We start from the raw sequence: 19,384 nt of genomic DNA, 5'->3' as shown, positions 1-19,384 counted from the left end.
ACTGACTGCGATGGGACTGACAATCCCAGTTCAACACAAACCATTTTCAACAGCGGAAGCGGAGAACGGGGGGTGGGGTGGGGGGGAGTTTATTTATTTATTATTTATTTATTTTGTCGCATTTCTATGCCGCCCAACTCCCAAGGGACTCTTCTGAGTTCCTTCGCAAGGCAAAGCTTTCCAACGTCCTTGGCTAAGAAGCCGCAATGGATTGTGTTGCCTCACTTTGTCGCATCCACACAACCTTTTCCTAACCCGGGTACCCTCAGACAGGCGGACTTCCAATCCCAGCACCCTCAGCCACGCAGGAGGAGGGAATTCTGGGAGCTGAAGTCCTCCCAACCCAGAGCTGGGCGGTTTGGAAAAAAGTTGTCCTTTATAGGCTTCATAACTGGCTGATATATATACTATCTATCTATTTATCTATCTATCTATCTACACACACACACACACACACACGTGTGTGTGTGTGTGTGTACATCGTGTTTCCCCGAAAATAAGACCCTGTCTTATATTTTTTTGAACCCTGAAATAAGTGCTTGGCCTTATTGCCATGCGCTCAAAAGCCCGATTGGGCTTATTATCAGGGGATGTCTTATTTTGGGGGAAACAGGGTATCTATCTATCTATCTCCATCATTTATATTTATTTATTTATATCTATTTGTCGCTGTCTCTTATCTGTCTCTGGTTATCTATCTATCTATCTATCTATCTATCTATCTATCTATCTATCTATCTTCTCTCCCTCTAATCCTTCTGTCTGTCTGTCTGCCTGTCTGTCTATCTACCGTGTTTCCCCGAAAATAAGACCCTGTCTTATATTTTTTTGAACCCTGAATTAAGCGCTTGGTCTTATTGCCATGCGCTCAAAAGCCTGATTGGGCTTATTATCAGGGAATGTCTTATTTTGGGGAAACAGGGTATATGTATGTACGTGTGTGTGTATGTATGTATATATATGTGTGTGTGTGTGTGTGTGTGTGTGTATGTGTGTATGTATGTATGTGTATGTATATACACATGTGTATGTATATATATAGTTCGCTGATAAAGAAATAAAGGGAGACTAGTATAGATCTATTTCAAGCTATTTAGCTCTCATCAGCTAGCCATACTCTTACTTGGGTTCGAACTTGGGCTGCCTGCATATTAGGCAGTTGTATTAACCTCTGAGCCAAGAGAGAATTGTGTAGATCTATTTCAAGCTATTTAGCTCTCATCAGCTAGCCATACCCTTACTCGGATTCCAACTTGGGCTGCCTGCATATTAGGCAGTTGTATTAACCTCTGAGCCACAAGTTCTCCTCCCTTTATCAACTTGAGCCAGGGGACAGATTAAGTGGTTTTCTAGCGAGGCACCTGGTCTACCCCAGCATATGGGAGGGAGCATACTGCATCCCTTTCGCCTTTCAGCTCCAATCCAGGAGCCCTCAGAAAGGCGAAAGGGATGCAGTATGCTCCCTCCCACATGCTGGGGTAGACCAGGTGTCTCGATAGAAAAACATTTTATATATATATATATATATCTTAAGTGTTTTTCTATCGAGACACCTGGTCTACCCCAGGTGTATGTATATACCCCATATATATATATACATATGTATGTATATTTATCAGCCAGTTATGAAGCTTATAAAGGAAAATATATATATTTTCAGTTGCTCTATTGAACCGGGCTATTGATTCTGCCTTCTCAAGGGTAGAAGAAAGATGCTAAAATTGAACATGCTTCTGGATTTACGAGCTAAGTCCTGCTGATACCCAAGATAAGGATAAGTGGACAGGATAAAAAAACAACAACAACCAACAACCTTCTTAAATATTAATAGAAGCTCAAGTACCAGCACAAAAGGCTGGAGGCTGATGGAACTTTAACCTTCATTAACGCAGGCAGGTTGGGAAAGGGAGTTTATTCACGCAGGACCCATAAAAAACAGATTTTATGATCTTTTTTTAAAAAAAACAACAACTGTGAAGCACACAGAATCTACTAAATGGAGGGAGGGATGTTGTAACAGCATGGTCTGCTTGTAAAAACAAAGAAGAAGAAGGAGGAGGAGGAGGAGGAGGAGGAGGAGGAGGAGGAGGAAGAGGAGGGGGAGGAGGAGGAGGAAAGAAAGAAGGAAAGAAAGAAAAATATCCGTGCAATATACCCACAACAGCAGCTCAAAATATGTCTTTTTCCCTCCCCACCTGCAAGTTTTTGATTTTATATTATTTATACATATCAATGCGTGAATAGTGTGATACCTGGGTATTGTACATTTTAATACAAATAGACATAATATTATTACTCATGGTTATTACATAACTTTGTTGCTTGTATCCTTACGATTTGTATTGATTGTTTCCTAGTATGATTTGATTGCTTATTTGTACCCTATGACTATCATTAAGTGTTGTACCTGATGATTCTTGACGAATGTATCTTGTCTTTTTATATACACTGAGAGCGTATGCACCAAAGACAAATTCCTGGTGTGTCCAATCACACTTGGCCAATAAAGAAGTCAAGTCAAGTCAAGTCAAGTCAAGTCAAGTCAAGTCAAGTCAAGTCAAGTCTATTCTATTCTATTCTATTCTATTCTATTCTATTCTATTCTATTCTATTCTATTCTACTCTATTCTACTCTATTCTATTCTATTCTGCATTTCATTTTCATTGTTTCATATTGTTTAAAGATACCTACCATAATACTACCTACCGTCCTTCAATTTCTAAACCTCCCTCTTATTATTACATATTATATTAATATATATATACTATAATTCCCCACTTATTTCTATCTCTATTTCATGCCACCGTAATATTCAAAGACATTTCTCTTCTATCTTCCATCTATCACATTTGTCCTTCATCACATTTCCCTTATTTAGCTCTTCACGTCTATTTATATTAAAGTTTCACCCTTCATTCTTTCATGGTTCAGGGTTACAATGTACACTTCCAGTACCAATCGCAATCATTTAAACATAGAGAATAAATCTATTCAAAATATGTCTTTTTAAGCCGTAGGGAAAGGACGTACAGCAGGATATGTTGACGAAGGAAGGAAGGCTCCGACAATGTAATAAATAACCTGACAGCAAATCAAAGGAAATCCAGAATATCAAACACTCGCCCACACTGGCTATTTCAGAGCTTTTTGGCACTTTAATGCTGCATCTGTCAACCCAAACAGTAGCTTGGCAACTCCATGTTCTGCTCCCACCTCCGCCAAAGAAGAGATAGGGCAAGGGTCAGCAACCTGCGGCCCCAGAGCCAGATGTGGCTCTTTGGGCCCTCTGGTATGGCTCGCTATTAGGTGGTCCCACCACTGGCTATCCTGTATACTGGAAGATGCTATCCTGTCTCCTTCTCTTCACTAGATTAGACATACCCAGTTCCTGCCAATGTTCATCCTGTGTTTTAGTCTCCAGGCCTTTGATCACCTTAGATAGATTCAGATTAACAGAGCTGGAAGGGACCTTGTAGGTCATCTAGTCCAACCCCCTGCCCAAGCAGGAGACCCCACACCATTTCTGACAGATGGCAGTCCAGACTCTTCTTGAAAGCTTCCAAGGATGAAGCTCCCACAACTTCCGAAGGCAACTTCTGTTCCACCGGTTGATTGTTCTCAATGTCAGAAAATTCCTCCTTATTTCTAGGTTGAATCTCTCCTTGTTCAGTTTCCATCCATTATTCCTTCTCTGGCCTTCAGGTGCTCTGGAAAATAGCTTGACCCCCTTCCTCTGCTCTGTTGCAGCCCCTCAAACACTGGAAGACTGCTATACATATCTCCCCTGGTCCTTCTCTTCACTAGACTAGCCATGCCCAGTTTCTGCAACCGTTCTTCCTATGTTTTAGCCTCCAGTCCCCTCATCATCTTGGTTTCTCCTCTCTGCACTCTTTCTAGAGTCTCCACCTCTTTTTTTATATTGTGGCGATTGGTTTAAATGCGTTTGGAGGATAAATCATGCCTTTCAGCCAGACCCCATACGCGGTTTAATCCGTGCAACCGACAACATACTTTCCTGCTCTTCTTGTGCTATTATAGAATCTTTCCAAGTTTATATTATAGAACTGTGATGATGAATCTATGGAGCCATATTGGTGGGCACGCGAGTTGCCCTATCTCAGTACCGGCCAACTGATTTTCAGGCCTTCCGGGCCCATCGGAAGTCGGGAAACAGGCTACTTCCGGCCTCCAGAGGGCTTCCAGGGGGGTGGGGAAGGCCGTTTTCGCCCTCCCCAGGCTCCCAGAAAGGCTCTGGAGCCTGGAGAAGGCGAAAAACGGGCCTTCCAGTTCCACTGGAAGTCGGCAAATGGGCCGTTTCCAGCCTCCAGGGGGATGGGGAAGGGTGTTTTTGCCCTCCCCAGGCTCCAAGGAAGCGTCTGGAGCCTGGGGAGGGCAAAAAAACGGTCCGACTGGGCCCAATGTGCTATCGCGTGCCAAAAGCGGGGGGAGCGCAGGGATGTTGCGTGCACATACGTGGGGGGGGGCGGGGCGCACTGAATTATGCATGAGGGCCCGCGTGGGCGCGACCCCCCGCTTTTGGCACACGACGGCAAAAAGGTTAGCCGTCACTGTTATAGAACGTCTCCACTGCGTAAACAATCTTGGTGAGTTTTTTTTTTTTTTTTTACTTTTGATTTATTGCACACCGCAAACCGACATTGCTGCTGTCTTCGGATGTCTGTTAAGCAGCTATTTTTAGCCCCTTGCTGTTATTTATGATCTCGCATAGAAAAGATCAGAATCCACCAGCCATATGTTCCTCTAAGTCATGTACCTTCAGCTGGTTGGCTTAGGAGACCGGCCAGGGTCACGACACGAGCTGCTGAGGACATCTATGTATGCCGTTACCTTCCTTACTGAATGCAAATTCATGCAGCAGCCCAGAGGTTTTTCTTTTCCAGCTCATTTCCAAACGAGACCAGCTCTGAATTTTGAAGGATAAACGATACATCTCGCGCCTTTCGGCATAAAAAACGATGGAGCGGATTTTTAAACCCATTGCTGTTTGTTTTCTGGTGGGGTGGGTAGGGGTTTGGGGGAAACAACTCCCTACTCTTTTGTAAAATAACCCTGTTAAATCTTGTCCTGTCCTGTCGTATCCTATCCTATCTTATTCTCCTGGGGGGGGGATGTGTTGGTGTATTGGTGGGGGAATGGGGTTAAACAGACAAAAGGAAAGAAAACAATGGGGATTCGGCCCCTCTATTAAGCTGCAGAAGAGTCACAATGTGCCGAGAGAAAGGCCGAAGAAACCGGCTGAGCTGCAGAAAAAAAAAGACAGCCCAAGCCCATTGTTAGAGAAACAAAGCAAGTCAGCCGTTGCTCCCTTTCCTTCATGGCCACACAGAGGTATTTATATCTCTCAATGAAAGAAGATTTGCAATCGGTCTCCTTGGGCTCAGTCCAAACCAGCTCAGCTGCGGTTGCTGGGAGTCTCCGGAACGGCAGAGAAACCAGCAGAAAATCAGATTTTACGAAGAGAGAGTCTCCCGGGGGAACGTAAAGATGGGGGTGCAAAGGAGGAGGAGGAGATTCTGCTGGCCTAGCCCGGTTTGACAATGGTTTGCAAAGCTAAGCTTGGCTTGTCCTGGGATGCAAGTTAGAAAGGTCATGCCAAGGTCTTGCATTACTCTCTTGGGCTATCGATAGTCCAGATTTACAAGTTTTGAGCCCCCCAATTTAATGCATTTTGAATTAAATTAAACCTTGCCTGCAGAAATGGGGGGGAGGGGCGCTCTATCACTGGATGTTTTTAAAGAAGAGTCTAGAGACAGTCACTGATCTATAAGGGTATAGGTTCTCCTGCATGAGAAGGGGGCTGGACTAGAAGACCTCCAAGGTCCCTTCCAACTCATTCTACAGCATTTCCCACAAAATAAGACCAGGTCTTATATTAATTTTTGTTCAAAAAGACGCATTATGGCTTATTTTCCAGTTAGGTCTTATTTTGGGGGGAAATACAGTACTAAACGCCTCCGTCTGGTTGACGATCTTAACTAGGGCTTATTTTTGGGGTCAGGGCTTATATTACGAGCATCCTGAAAAATCATGCTAGGGCTTATTTTCTGGTTGGGTCTTATTTTCAGGGAAACAGGGTATTCTAACCCAAATACAGTATTTCTTGTTTTAAATACAGAGATTTTGCAAGAGGAGAGATACTGTAAGAGGGGATCTATGTTTAAGGTGAAAATAATAATAATAATAATAATAATAATAATAATAATAATAATAATAATAATAATAATAATAATAATAATAATTTTATTTCTATACCGCCCTTCTCCCGAAGGACTCAGGGCGGTGTACAGCCTGTTTAAAAACACAAACAAAACAACAATATAAAATTTAAAATAATTAAATAAAGTGGCTCAGATTTAAAACCCCAATAAATTTAAATATCCCAATTTAAAAGCTATTGTGTTGTTAGTCCGGCCTGGTGGAATAATAGGGTCTTCATAATCATCATCATCTAGAATTTATTAACTTCCAGTTTCTAGTTTGGTGTCTTAATCACTAGATCAAACTGGACAGAAAAATAAAATTTTAAAAAGTGTAATAAAAATAAAATAATCTCCCTCTTTCCCCCATCTGACCTCAGCAACAGGACAACAGTGCTGAAACGGATGGAGGTGCCTTGGCTTAAGAAACCAGAGCCCTTATTCATACATTATAGAAATTGTTTCATTGTGTTTTACTGAAAAACATGTCAATAGTTGGCTTCTCACAACCTGCTATGGACACCCAACATCATCAAAAAAACACAACAAAGAATGTTCTTTCTGCGCCAACTCAGAAAGCTCAAACTGCCCAAGGAGCTGCTGATCCAATTCTACAGAGGAATGATGGAGTCTGTCATCTGCACCTCCATAACTGTCTGGTTTGGCTCGGCAACCCAACAAGACAGACGTGGACTTCAGAGGATCATTAGAACGGCAGAAAAAACCATGGCTACCAACCTGCCTTCCATGGAGGACCTGTCTACTGCACGAGTCAAAAAGAGGGCTGGGAAAATATTTACAGACCCCTCTGTAAGAGAGAGAGAGAGGGAGAGAAGCTTGGAGCGACCTTCCCAAAAATACCCATTTCTCCTCCACAAAACAACTCAAAGGCAGCGGAAGCTCGGAGCAATCACTCATCGCATCGGAGGAGGAAGCGATGAGGAACAATGAAGAAATTCAAGTCCGCAAGTGGACTGTTAGTTACTTCCTCTAGCCCGGGATGACTCTGGCCTGCTTGCCCTTCCTCGGCGGATCGGATTCCCAAGCGGGAGGACACGCGTGTCTCTTGTTCCCTCTTTGCTTTTCTAAGTATGTCACTAAAGATAAATTTTTAATCATGATTTAAATGCATTTTCCGTTCTTGGATCTTTGCAAGATAACACCGTACCGCAGGAAGGGCAGGGAACAAAGCCAGGTTATACCCTTCTTCCTGGGGGCCCCCATAAAAGGTAGTTTTAATATTAATAAGACTCAACTCCCAACCAATTTCTTTTGCTGCCCGAGGACTTTATGCCGGAAGCTTCGATAACTACCCCAGTTCATGCCTGGGATGGGAGTGGATGAGCGGGAGGCGAGAAAAGCTCTCTTAAATGACGCCAGGAAGATGCTACCATGTTTCCCCGAAAATAAGACCTCCCTGGATAATAAGCCCAATCAGGATTTTGAGCACATGCGCTAAAATGAGCCTTGGTAGTACAGTGGTCTAAAGCACCCTGTTATTAAGACCAGCTGACTGCAATTACTGCAGGTTCGAATCTCGCCAGGCTCAAGGTTGACTCAGCCTTCCATCCTTTCTAAGGTAGGTAAATTGAGGACCCAGTTTGTGGGGGCAATAAGCTGACTTTGTATAAATATACAAAAGGATGAAGGCTATTGCTTAGCGCATTGTAAGCCGCCCTGAGTCTCCGGAGAAGGGCGGCATATAAATCAAATTTTAAAAAAAAATAACTCCCCAAAATAAGCCCTCTCCGAAAATATTTAAACGTGTGTGCAGCCGGTCCCCACTATTTCCTCCTAGTTAGAGAGACAGAGCTGGAAATCAGGTAACATGTCAAAAGGAGCCCCGTCTTGCTCCACATGCCCCCCCAAAAATAAGACCTCCCTGAAAATAAGGCCATGCACTTATTTCGGGGTTCAAAAAAATATAACAGGGTCTTATTTTCGGGGAAACGTGGTATAGAAAGAGAAGAGCCCAGATGTCTTAAAAGTGCTTTTTCAAGAGGCCACTGGACTTTCTGGTTTTTCTTTGAAGACGTTTCGCTTCTCAACCGAGAAGCTTCTTCGGCTCTGACGGGATGGTGAGGAATGGAAGGATTTATTCTCCTTGCAGACAGCTGGTCATTTGCATCCTTTTAGAGAGTCGTTGAGGCCACCAGAGGATGGCTGGTTTGAAAGAGGGGTCAAAAGAGGCCATCTATTCTATGCCCTCTCTCAACCGAGGGGGAGGGATATGGCATCATCTATCTCCAGTCTCCTGGGGAGGAAAGCCATGGCAAATCTAAAGAGTATACTAAAAAGCAGAGACATCACCCTGCCAACAAAAGTGCATACAGTCAATGCCATGGTGTTCCCAGTTGCAATGGATGGCTGTGAAAGTTGGACCATAAGGAAGGCTGAGCACCAAAGAATGGAGGCCTTTGAACTCTGGTGCTGGAGAAGACTCCTGCGAGTCCCTTGGACTGCAAGGCCATCCAACCGGTCGGTCCTAGAGGAGATCAACCCTGACTGCTCTTTAGAAGGCCAGATCCCGAAGAGGAAACTCAAATCCTTTGGCCACCTAATTTTTTATTTATTAATTAATTTATATGCCGCCCTTCTCCGGAGACTCAGGGCGGCTTACAGTGGGTTAAGCAATAATGATGAGAAGGAAGGACTCCCTGGAGAAGAGCCTAATGCTGGGAACGACTGAGGGCAAAAGAAGAAGAGGACGGCAGAGAAGGAGGTGACTGGATGGAGTCACTGAAGCAGTAACTGTGAGATGGATCTTGGAGTCCTAGTGGACAACCATGTAAATAGGAGCCAGCCGTGTGCAGCAGCTGCCAAAAAAGCCAACACAGTTCTAGGCTGCATCAACAGAGAGATAGAATCAAGATCACGTGAAGTGTTAATACCACTTTATAGGGCCTCCGGTAACATTGTACTGTAAACTAGGGCATACAAAACTTTTGCCGGACCAATTCTCGAATACAGCTCGTCTGCCTGGAATCCACACGGTATATCGGACATTAACACGATTGAGCAAGTCCAGAGGTACTTCACGAGAAGGGTCCTCCACTCCTCTGCTCACAACGGAATACCTTATGCCACCAGGCTCGAAATTTTGGGATTGGAAAACCTAGAACTACGCCGCCTACGGTCTGACCTAAATGTTGTACACAAAATTATCTGCTACAATGTCCTACTTATCAGTAACTACTTCAGCTTCAACCACAATAATACACGGGGCAAACAATCGATACAAACTCAAGGTAAACCGTTCCAAACTCGTTTGCAGAAAATATGACTTCAGCAACAGAGTGGTCAACGCCTGGAATGCACTACCTGACTCCGTTGTCACTTCCTCAAACCCCCACCCCTTCAACCTCAAACTGTCTACCGTGGACCTCACCCCATTCCTGAGGTCCGTAAAGGGGGCGCGCATAAGCGCACCAGCGTGCCTTCCGTCCCTGTCCTACTCTCCCCATTTATTGGTACTCATTTCCTTCGTTCATGTCCATGTTCATATTTATACCTCTTATCTAGTACATGTCCGACAAATAAAATAAAATAAATAAATAAAATATTAACGGAACTAAACAAGCGTCAACTCAAAGAATTAAGTGGTTTTGTCCCTTGCATGCTTCACTGGGGAAGGAAGACTCAGGAGGATCGGGGGGGGAAGCAAGTGTTAACTGGGCCAAACATGTAACACAACAGGACCAGGGTTTAACAGCCTGATTTTTTTTTTTAACACATTACAGTGTTGGTAAACATGATTGTGAGTCATTCCTTCCATTAACCTCTTGAATCACAGTAACATGCCTAATGTATTGACCGAAGTACAAGATTGCATTGTGATTCTAGAATACAAGTAACACACAATATATAACAAAAGGACTAAAAACAGCAATTGGGCTCAAACTGCCCAAGGAGCTGCTGATCCAGTTCTACAGAGGAATGATGGAGTCTGTCATCTGCACCTCCATAACTGTCTGGTTTGGCTCTGCAACCCAACAAGATAGACACCGACTTCAGAGGATCATTAGAACGGCAGAAAAAACCATGGCTACCAACCTGCCTTCCATGGAGGACCTGTCTACTGCACGAGTCAAAAAGAGGGCTGGGAAAATATCTACAGACCCCTCACATCCTGGACATCAACTCTTTCAACTCCTACCCTCAAAACGAGGCTATAGAGCACTGCACACCAGAACAACTAGACACAAGCCAACTCTCCACAGCCAACTCACCATGGCCAACTTGCCTTGGGACAAACTCGCTGCAGGACAATTTAACCATTCTATTTAATTGTTTAAAATCAATCAAAAAACTTGCCTTAATGTTTCGCCATTCACATTTTATCCTGTCCCTCCTGTTGCGTCCTTTCCTTAATGATCCTATTCCACTATTTCTTCGTAACTCTTGTCCCGCAGAGAGTTGGCCACGGCACGCTGGCCACGGCCATGGAGAATTGTCACGGACCCAAATACCGATGGGCCCTGGGGGGAAGAGTGGAGGAGAGCGCGAAGCATGGATTAGAGTCCCAATTGGCTATTTATGAGGGTCTGGCTTTTGACTGGAACTGTTCTTTTAGTTTGACTTTCTCCGGTTTGTTACAAAACGCCCCACGTCACGACGTTCAAGTTATATAAATTAATAAAATAAAAATACGCATGTGCCTTTGGTTTTTAACCTATTAAAAAAAGCACGATCCACACCTTCCAAAGCGAGGTATCCACATTTTGGATGACAAAATCCATACTGCCCCCCCTTGCACATCTGGGACCAGCGAAGGCAGCCTCAAAACACTTCGCCGTCAAGAATTCATAAGATCTCTGTCAGTAGGCAAAGTAGGATGTTCTGTCCATCCTAAAGGGAAAGCGGGAAATATTCCGAGAGCCACTTTTCGTCACGATCCAGAAAACACTTTCTGAAGTTTTAAGGATTTACATTCACTTTGTGACTCGACCTACTTAAGAGTCTCTTCCGCTTTTCAAAAATTCAGGCGGATGCTGAATTTTCACAAGAGGCCATAAATATTTACGACCTGTGATTGTGAGCCTTTTGAAGTCTACCAAACGGGGACGGCACAATGCAGATTGTTGGTGAAGGGGGCTTGCGATCTTTGCATATCACAAAACCCGCATCCTTGTGTTAAAGGAAGGAATGATGGGACCCCTTGTTTCTTCCCCTCCCTTAAAAAAAAAAATTAGAACCACGTACTTCCGGGTTTTTTGTTTTTCTTTTAAACGTACACTCATTTTGTCAAATGCACACTCAACTCCCCCTGGGAGTCACTTCAGCACCAGAGTTAACTCTTGATGCCCCCCCCCCGAGATGCGCCCCCCCCCCCCGAATTATAAAGGATGAAACCACCTTCCTGCTGTCAACGTTTGGCTTTGATTGTTAGTCCAACTTTTACTGCTCTTCTCACCTTAAGAACAAACACTTAATTCCAGCAGGAATGCCCCCAGTGTTTCCCAACCAGGAATAACTCCTCCAGTGGGGGGGGGGAAGAGAGAGAGAGAGAGAGAGAGAGAGAGACAGAGACAGAGACAGAGACAGAGAGAGAGAAGAGAGACAGAGAGAGTATGTGTGTGTGAGAGAGAAAGGGGAGAGAGAGACAGAGAGAGACAGAGACAGAGAGTATGTGTGTGTGAGAGAGAAAGAAGCAGAGACAGAGAGAGTGTGTGTGTGTCTATGAGAGAGAGAAAGAGAGAGAGAGAGAGAGAAAGAGTATTGGTGTGAGAGAGAGACAGAAAGAGAGAGACAGAGAGTGTGTGTGAGAGACAGAAAGAGAGAGAGAGAGTGAGAGAGAGACAGAGAGTATGTGTGTGAGAGAGAGAGAAAGAGAGACAGACAGAGTATGTGTGTGTATGTGAGAAAGAGAGACAGAGACAGAGAGTATGTGTGTGTGAGAGAAAGAGAGACAGAGAGAGAATGTGTGTGAGAGAAAGAGAGAGACAGAGAGACACAGAGAGAGTATGTGTTTGAGAGAGAAAGAGAGAGAGAGTGTGTGAGAGAGAGACAGAGAGTATGTGTGTTTGTGAGAGAGAAAGAGAGACAGAGAGACAGAGTATGTGTGTGAGAGAAAGAGAGAGAGACAGAGAGAGTGTGTGAGAGAGAGACAGAAAGACAGAGACAGAGAGTATGTGTGTGTGTGTTTGTGAGAGAGAAAGAGACAGAGAGAGACAGAGAGAGTATGTGTGTGAGAGAGAAAGAGAGACAGAGACAGAGAGTATGTGTGCGTGAGAGAGAAAGAAGCAGAGACAGAGAGAGTGTGTGTGTTCTATGAGAGAGAGAAAGAGACAGAGAGAGAGAGAAAGAGTATTGGTGTGAGAGAGAGACAGAAAGAGAGAGACAGAGAGTGTGTGTGAGAAGACAGAAAGAGAGAGAGAGAGAAAGAGAGTCAGACAGAGTATGTGTGTGTATGTGAGAAAGAGAGTCAGAGACAGAGAGTATGTGTTTGTGAGAAAGAGAGAGAGACAGAGAGAGACAGAGAGTATGTGTGTGTGAGAGAAAGAGAGACAGAGAGAGAATGTGGTGTGAGAGAAAGAGAGAGACAGAGAGACACAGAGAGAGTATGTGTTTGAGAGAGAAAGAGAGAGAGAGTGTGTGAGAGAGAGAGAGTATGTGTGTTTGTGAGAGAGAAAGAGAGACAGAGAGACAGAGTATGTGTGTGAGAGAAAGAGAGAGAGACAGAGAGAGTGTGTGAGAGACAGAAAGACAGAAACAGAGAGTATGTGTGTGTGTGTTTGTGAGAGAGAAAGAGACAGAGAGAGACAGAGAGAGTATGTGTGTGAGAGAGAAAGAGACAGAGAGAGAGAATGTGTGTGAGAGAAAGAGAGACACAGAGAATGTGTGTGAGAGAAAGAGAGACAAAGACAGAGTATGTGTGTGTGTGTGAGAGAGAGAAAGAGAGACAGAGTGTGTGAGAGAGACAGAGAGTATGTGGTGTGAGAGAAAGAAAGAGAGAGAGAGACAGAGTATGTGTGTGTGTGAGAGAGAGAAAGAGAGAGAGAGAGATACAGAGAGAGTGTGTGTGTGTATGTATGTGTGTGTGTGTGTGAGAGAGAGAGAAAGAGAGAGAAAGAGACAGAGAGAGACAGAGAGAGTATGTGTGTGTGAGAGAAAGAGAGACAGAGAGAGAGAGACAGTGTGTGTGTGTGTGTGTGTGTGAGAAGAGAGAGAGAGAGAGAGAGAGTGTATTTAAACCAAACCAAACCCTGGCCCTTTCCAACATCACCTCCGTTGGACCGAACGGGATCATTGCGGCAAGGACCGAGCCCCAGCCAGAAAGGGGAAGGGTGGGACCCCAATAAACGGAAGGCTGTCTTGAGGGGGTCGGCGGGGGGGGGGGGAGAGAGAAGGACCCACCAAGGCCCGACTAACCCTTCTTCATTTTATTCAGGCAGCCGGAGTTGCAGAAGGAGCTGACGGATCCCGTCTCCCAACAGCTCCGGCTCTTCATGCCCGCTGCCGGATGGCTCTGGCGGAAGCTACAATCCTGGGCATGCCTTTCAGAAAATCAGACCAAGGCAAATACCAGGATTTACCAGGATTCCTTGGATAAGGAAGCATCCTTGTTTAGAAGCACAGAAGCCCATTACAGATTCTGCCCATATGCTGAGCCGCTCTCCAAAAGGCTGAGCCCCATGGATCTCCCGGCAACCCCTACTTCGGTAGAACAAGATGCCATGCTTAACTCCCTCCGCGCTGGCCCGAGGACTGGCGGTCTCTCCCCCTCCCCTCCCCCAGAAAACCCAGCAGGGAAACCGTCTACCACCGTGCGCCGCTCCTTCGGGGAAAGAAAGCCGGCGGGGAGCAAAGGAAGGATGACAGCTCTACCTGGAAAGGTGATGTGAAAAGGCCCCTGTCTCTTTAAAATCCTTCTGGAGGTTGTTTGCAGGACTTCTTGCCTAGGACAGTGCATCAAAAGGTTTAAACCCTTCCCTTGCCGGTATCCTGCAACAGTATTTTGACACACAGCTTTTCGAGGACTTGAAAAGAACAGGCAAGGAAGGATGGACGGCAAAAGTGAACAAGGAGAGAGATTCAACCTGGAAATAAAGGAGGAATTTCCTGACACGGAGAACAATCAACCGATGGGATGGAATGGAATGGAATGGAATGGAATGGAATGGAATGGAATGGAATAGAATAGAATAGAATAGAATAGAATAGAATAGAATAGAATAGAATAGAATAGAATAGAATAGAATAGAATAATTGAATCAAATTGAATCAGAGAAGAAAAGAGAAGGAGGAGAAGGAGAAGAGAGTAGAATGGAATGGAACGGAAGAGAAGGAGAAGAGAAGAGAAGAGAAGAGAAGAGAATAAGAGAAGAGAAGAGAAGGAGAAGAGAAGAGAAGAGAAGAGAAGAGAAGAGGAAGAGAAGAGAGTAGAAGGAAGGGAGGGAAGGGAAGGAGAAGGGAAGGGAAGAGGAGAGGAGAGGAGAGGAGAGGAGAGGAGAGGAGAGGAGAGGAGGAGAGGAGAGGAGGAGAGGAGAGGAGAGGAGAAGAGAAGAGAAGAGAGAAGAGAAGAAGAGAAGGAGAAGAGAAGAGAAGAGAAGAGAAGAGAAGAGAAGAGAAGAGAGTAGAATGGAAGGGAAGGAAGGGAAGGAAGAAGGGAAGGAAAGGGAAGGGAAGGGAAGGCGAAGGGAAGGGAAGGAAGGGAAGGAGAAGGGAACGAGAGACGCTAAGAGAGCAGGCGACAGCGTTGGCAGGACCTGAGCTCTACAGCCCCTCTAGACCCCACCCACTTCAGACAAGGTCTATCCAAAACTTCTTTACAACTTCCAGTGTTGGAGCATTTACAACTTCTGGAGGCAAGGAGTTCCACTGATTCATTGTTCTCACTGTCAGGAAATTCCTCCTTAGTTCTAAGTTGCTTCCCTCCTTGATGAATTTCCACCTGTTGCTTCTTGTCCTAACCTCAAGAGGCAGGGGCACAACTCTGCAAACGTCAGCTTCCCAAACCTCTCTCTAACCGAAAGGTTTGTCTTCTCAGCCTGTCTGCAGAGAGGAGCAAAGCCAACAGAAGGAAAACCTAATTAAAGAAGAGATAGCATTCCTCCTCCCCGTGCAGTCATCTGGGGCTCATTCAGGCACTAATTATAAAATCAATCAATATGCATGTTCGTTCTGAATAAATACTAATAAAAGCCCAGGCCTACGGAGCTGAGGATAACCTTGCAGCTTTGTTTAAATATTAACCGAAATGGGATATCTGTGGCAACCCCCTTGTTCTGTCACAGCAAGCGGATATAAATGAAATCACCGCCCAATATTATGTTCAATTATTGCCTTTTTATTGCTTACTTACACTCATTAGGCCTTATCTCCCATTTCCCGTTTCGCGCAGCCATTAGAACTTAGAAGAGAATAGAAAGCTGAAGGGACCTTGGAGGTCTTCTAGTCCAGCCCTACACCAGTGATGGCTAACCTTTTTGCCATCGTGTGCCAAAAGCGAGGGGAACGCAGTGGGGTCACACGTACGCGTGCCCACATCCATAATTCTATGCGCCCCGCACCCCCCATGCTTCCCCCACTTTTGGCACGCAATGGCACAGTGGGCCCGTTAGGCCCGTTTTTTTTCGCTTTGCCGAGGCTCCAGAGCCTTTCTAGGAGCCTGGGGAGGGCAAAAACGGCCTTCTCCACCTCCCCAGAGGCCCTACGGAGGCCGGAAACAGTGTGTTTCCTGACTTCTGGTGGGCCCAGAAGGCCTGAAAATCAGCTGGCCGGGGCACCCATTGTGCCCACCGATATGGCTCCACGTGCCATCTGTGCCACCCGTGGCATAGGTTCGGCATCACGGCCCTATACTATTTCAGACAAGTGGCTGTCCAGTCTCTTCTTAATAAATAAATTTATATAGTATTGTAGGAAGTTAGCACCCACCCCTTTCTGGAAGAACGAAATATTTTAGGAAATATTAAAAAGGCAGAATATTGTATTTCCCTGGATGAGAAATGGAGAAACATGTTTTAAAGACAAAGCAGCTCCCACCTTCCTGCCTCCCCCCCCCACTTTGTTAATGGGCCAGAGGCAGAAACTCAATCTTTGTCAATGGACCTTCATCTGCAAACACAACGGGACCCATCTAGGACAGAAACTCACCACATGGCACCTGAGAAGATGACATCAGCCAGCAAGGCTAGCTAAGACCCCCACCCCCTGGGACTCTGACAACCAATCAGGATACTCTTTCGGGGCCCCAGGAAATTCAAAGCCAGAGAGAGCATAAAACTCGGGGACTCCCTGCATCTCACCCCTTTTCTGTTCAGGCACTCAAACCATGTGATCCTGTCCACCATTAAACCATCTTTCCAAGCAGTCTCCATGTTTCCAGTGTCTTTTTCCCCACTTGGAGCAGAACCCAGAAGGATATTTCTTCCAACCGTATTAAATTCAGTATATACTGAGATACGGATTGAAAATATTTTTCTGCCTGTATTCCTGCATATATGTGCCTTCTTTTCCCACATTTTCTCATATGTTTATCTTCCTAATTAAAAACAATACAATGAACTTCAGCCAAAAATAGAAAGGCAATAAGTATTTGAGCGATCTTGAAATAAAGTGAATTGAAAAAACTGATTTCTGGAATAACATGTTTCCTTGAAAATAAGACCCTGTCTTATATATTTTTTTGAACCCTGAAATAAGCGCTCGGCCTTATTGCCATGCACTCAAAAGCCCAATTGGGCTTATTATCAGGGGGAGGTCTTATTTTGGGGAAAACAAGGTATATTTCAGGATTTGTAAATATCCAAGCGTGGAAGATACGATACATGCATTGCAAGGCTCCTCTCCATAAGATGAAATTTTAATTTAATTTAATTCCAATTTATATACCGCCCTTCTCCCTGAGGACTCAGGGCGGTGTACAGCCAAGATAAAAAACATAGAATACAAATATTAAAACATTTAAAAATATATATAAATTTGGCCCGAAGTTAAGAATCACAAACTAATTAAAAGAATTTAAAAATTTGTTCTAAGCCAACCCGGCTTGCTGAAAAAGATAGGTTTTCAGGGAACGACGGAACGAAATTAAAAAAATAATTAATGCACATCATCCAGATAAATTTTAACACTCTTAAATATATGACAGACACTTCCAAAGCCATCGATATTTCATAGTGAAATAAACTGGGCGGAAAAAAAACTTTTTAAAACTATGGAAGATATTGATAACTACTTCAAATCCCCAAAACAGTGTTTCAAATCACCTCACTGTAGTTTTAAAAAAAAGAAAAGAAAAGAAAAGAAATTTAGAAGATGACAACGGTGTCTTCAGTTTTTGTAAATAATATCAAGTTACATTTGTATTTACGGGTACGTGCAATCAATTTGCTAGATTTCCGTATCCATTCATCTCTTGAAAACAACAGCCGAAGAGAATCAAAACCCTTCCCTTGATATTTCTCAAGGGGGAAATCAGCAAATGGCCTCCAATATGCCAGCAAATTACATTTACATTTACAGAAAGTGGTATCATTTATTTCCCAAGCCCGGTTTATTTAACTTTTAGAAGCCGCTGGAGTTAATACTGGTTCAGGGGGAAAAAAAAAAACCCCATCGCTCCCTAATAAGAGCAAGAATCCCATCATTTGGGAAAGGCCGACTACCATAAAATCTACACCAGCTCTCCAAATACCCAACTCCCAACTCCAATCGCAAATCTTTCAAGAGTTCTAAAATATGAACATCCCGAAATAAATTCAAAATAGGGTCAGCGCCTTTCTTTGCACCTACCTTAACATAACAAGCCGAGCTGGCCTAATTCTTTTTAAGGGTTTTTAATTGTTTTGTTTTGGTCATCGTTTTAATTAATGGGGCCAAATCTATCTATCTATATATATTTTAACTGTATTTTAATATTGTATTTTGATGTTTTTATTTGGCTGTTCACCGCCCTGAGTCCTCAGGGAGAAGGGCGGTATACAAATTCAAAATAAAATAAAAAATAAACGTAGCATTTCTCCCCTTTTTTGGGGCAAAAGGAGAGTTTGCATCTCTTGTTTTTTACAATCCTGCCCATCGCCATCAGTCCTACTTGTTGGAGCTTCCCAAAGGCACCGCTTTGGAACAAGCGTACAAGGGATGCACATACCGATACCTTCCACAGCGGTCCAGCAAAGCAAAAAGCCGCCCGGGTGACAATTGGCTCCTTTCCTTTTCACGAGGTCCAGAAACAGTTCGACAATTAGAGCCGGAGAGAGACCACCTATCCTCTCCAGCTCTTAAAAAAAGAGAATTTTTCCCCTCCTTCCTTCCTTCCTTCCTTCCTTCCTTCTCCAGGAAAAGCTAACCTCTGGGCTAAATTGATCCCGAGCTCGGGGATTTGAAAGCAAATCTCCTTTTTAAAGGGAAGGACATTCAGGGACAATGAGCGACGGGCAAATCCTCGTGAAGGATTGCTTCCCTACAGCCCTGGGTGGGGTCTTCTCCTTCCCTCCCCCTCCCCACCTGCTTCGTAGCCACCGTTCCTTTCGGGGGAAAGCCGTCCGCTGAGCCCCCAGCCCCAGCCCCAGCCCAGCCCGTCAGCCCACCTTCTGAGCTGAGAAGTCCTCCTGACCTTGCCAGGTGATGGAGACCTCGCTGTGATGGGGCCGTAAGCAGAGGTGGCCCATGAGGTTAAGGCACATCTCCCCCATGGAGAGCTGGCAGGACAGGGGTGGCAGAAGGGGGAGGGGGAGGGAGGGAAGGAGGGAGGGGGTTGGGCTGTCCAGTCCAGCTTCCCTGATTGGCGGGGAGTAAATGCTTACTCAGAGGCGCAAGTCCAGGCTGAGCAGGGAGGCAGCAGAGGAGAAGGGTGGATTATCCCTTTGGTGGGAAGGGGGGAGAGAGAGAGAGAGAGAGAGAGAGAGAGAGAGAGAGAGAGACAGAGAAAGAGACAGAGAGACAGAGAGAGAGACAGAGAGACAGAGAAAGAGAGAGAGAGAGAGACAGAGAGAGAGAGAGAGAGAGAGAGAGAGAGGTGAGGGTCTATGCAGAATAGTGCAACTTAAACGCCCCCCCCCCCGCCCCAGGAAAGCCAAACTTTGCACAGCCCCACCCTGGTCCGAGAGATCGGGAGCTGCTTCTGTTTTTATTTTATTTTTTAAAAGGGAAGCCTTTACATGGAAAAGCATCTCAAAGCAGCTAGGAGTCGTAAAAATCATTAAGCCTCCTCTCCATT

General features: G+C 44.7%; 1 protein-coding gene across 1 annotated transcript in view; it reads right to left on the bottom strand.

The window, feature by feature from the left end:
• Window positions 1–13,759, bottom strand: part of OSBP2 (oxysterol binding protein 2) — a 32,438-nt gene extending 18,679 nt beyond the window's left edge. Inside the window, exon 1 of the mRNA XM_070950397.1 lies at window positions 13,591–13,759. Within this exon, the coding sequence (XP_070806498.1) occupies window positions 13,591–13,669 (79 nt within the window). The 5' untranslated portion in view covers window positions 13,670–13,759. The remainder of the gene's footprint in view (window positions 1–13,590) is intronic.
• Between the last annotated feature and the right edge of the window lie 5,625 nt (window positions 13,760–19,384).

Source organism: Pituophis catenifer, unplaced genomic scaffold (genome assembly GCF_029215685.1).
Source record: "Pituophis catenifer annectens isolate HBS135680 unplaced genomic scaffold, rPitCat1.0.hap2 SCAF_10, whole genome shotgun sequence".
NCBI classification, from domain to species: Eukaryota; Metazoa; Chordata; class Lepidosauria; order Squamata; family Colubridae; genus Pituophis; species Pituophis catenifer.
Note: the sequence above shows the minus strand (reverse complement) of the source record. Positions and strands in the feature narration are given on the sequence as shown.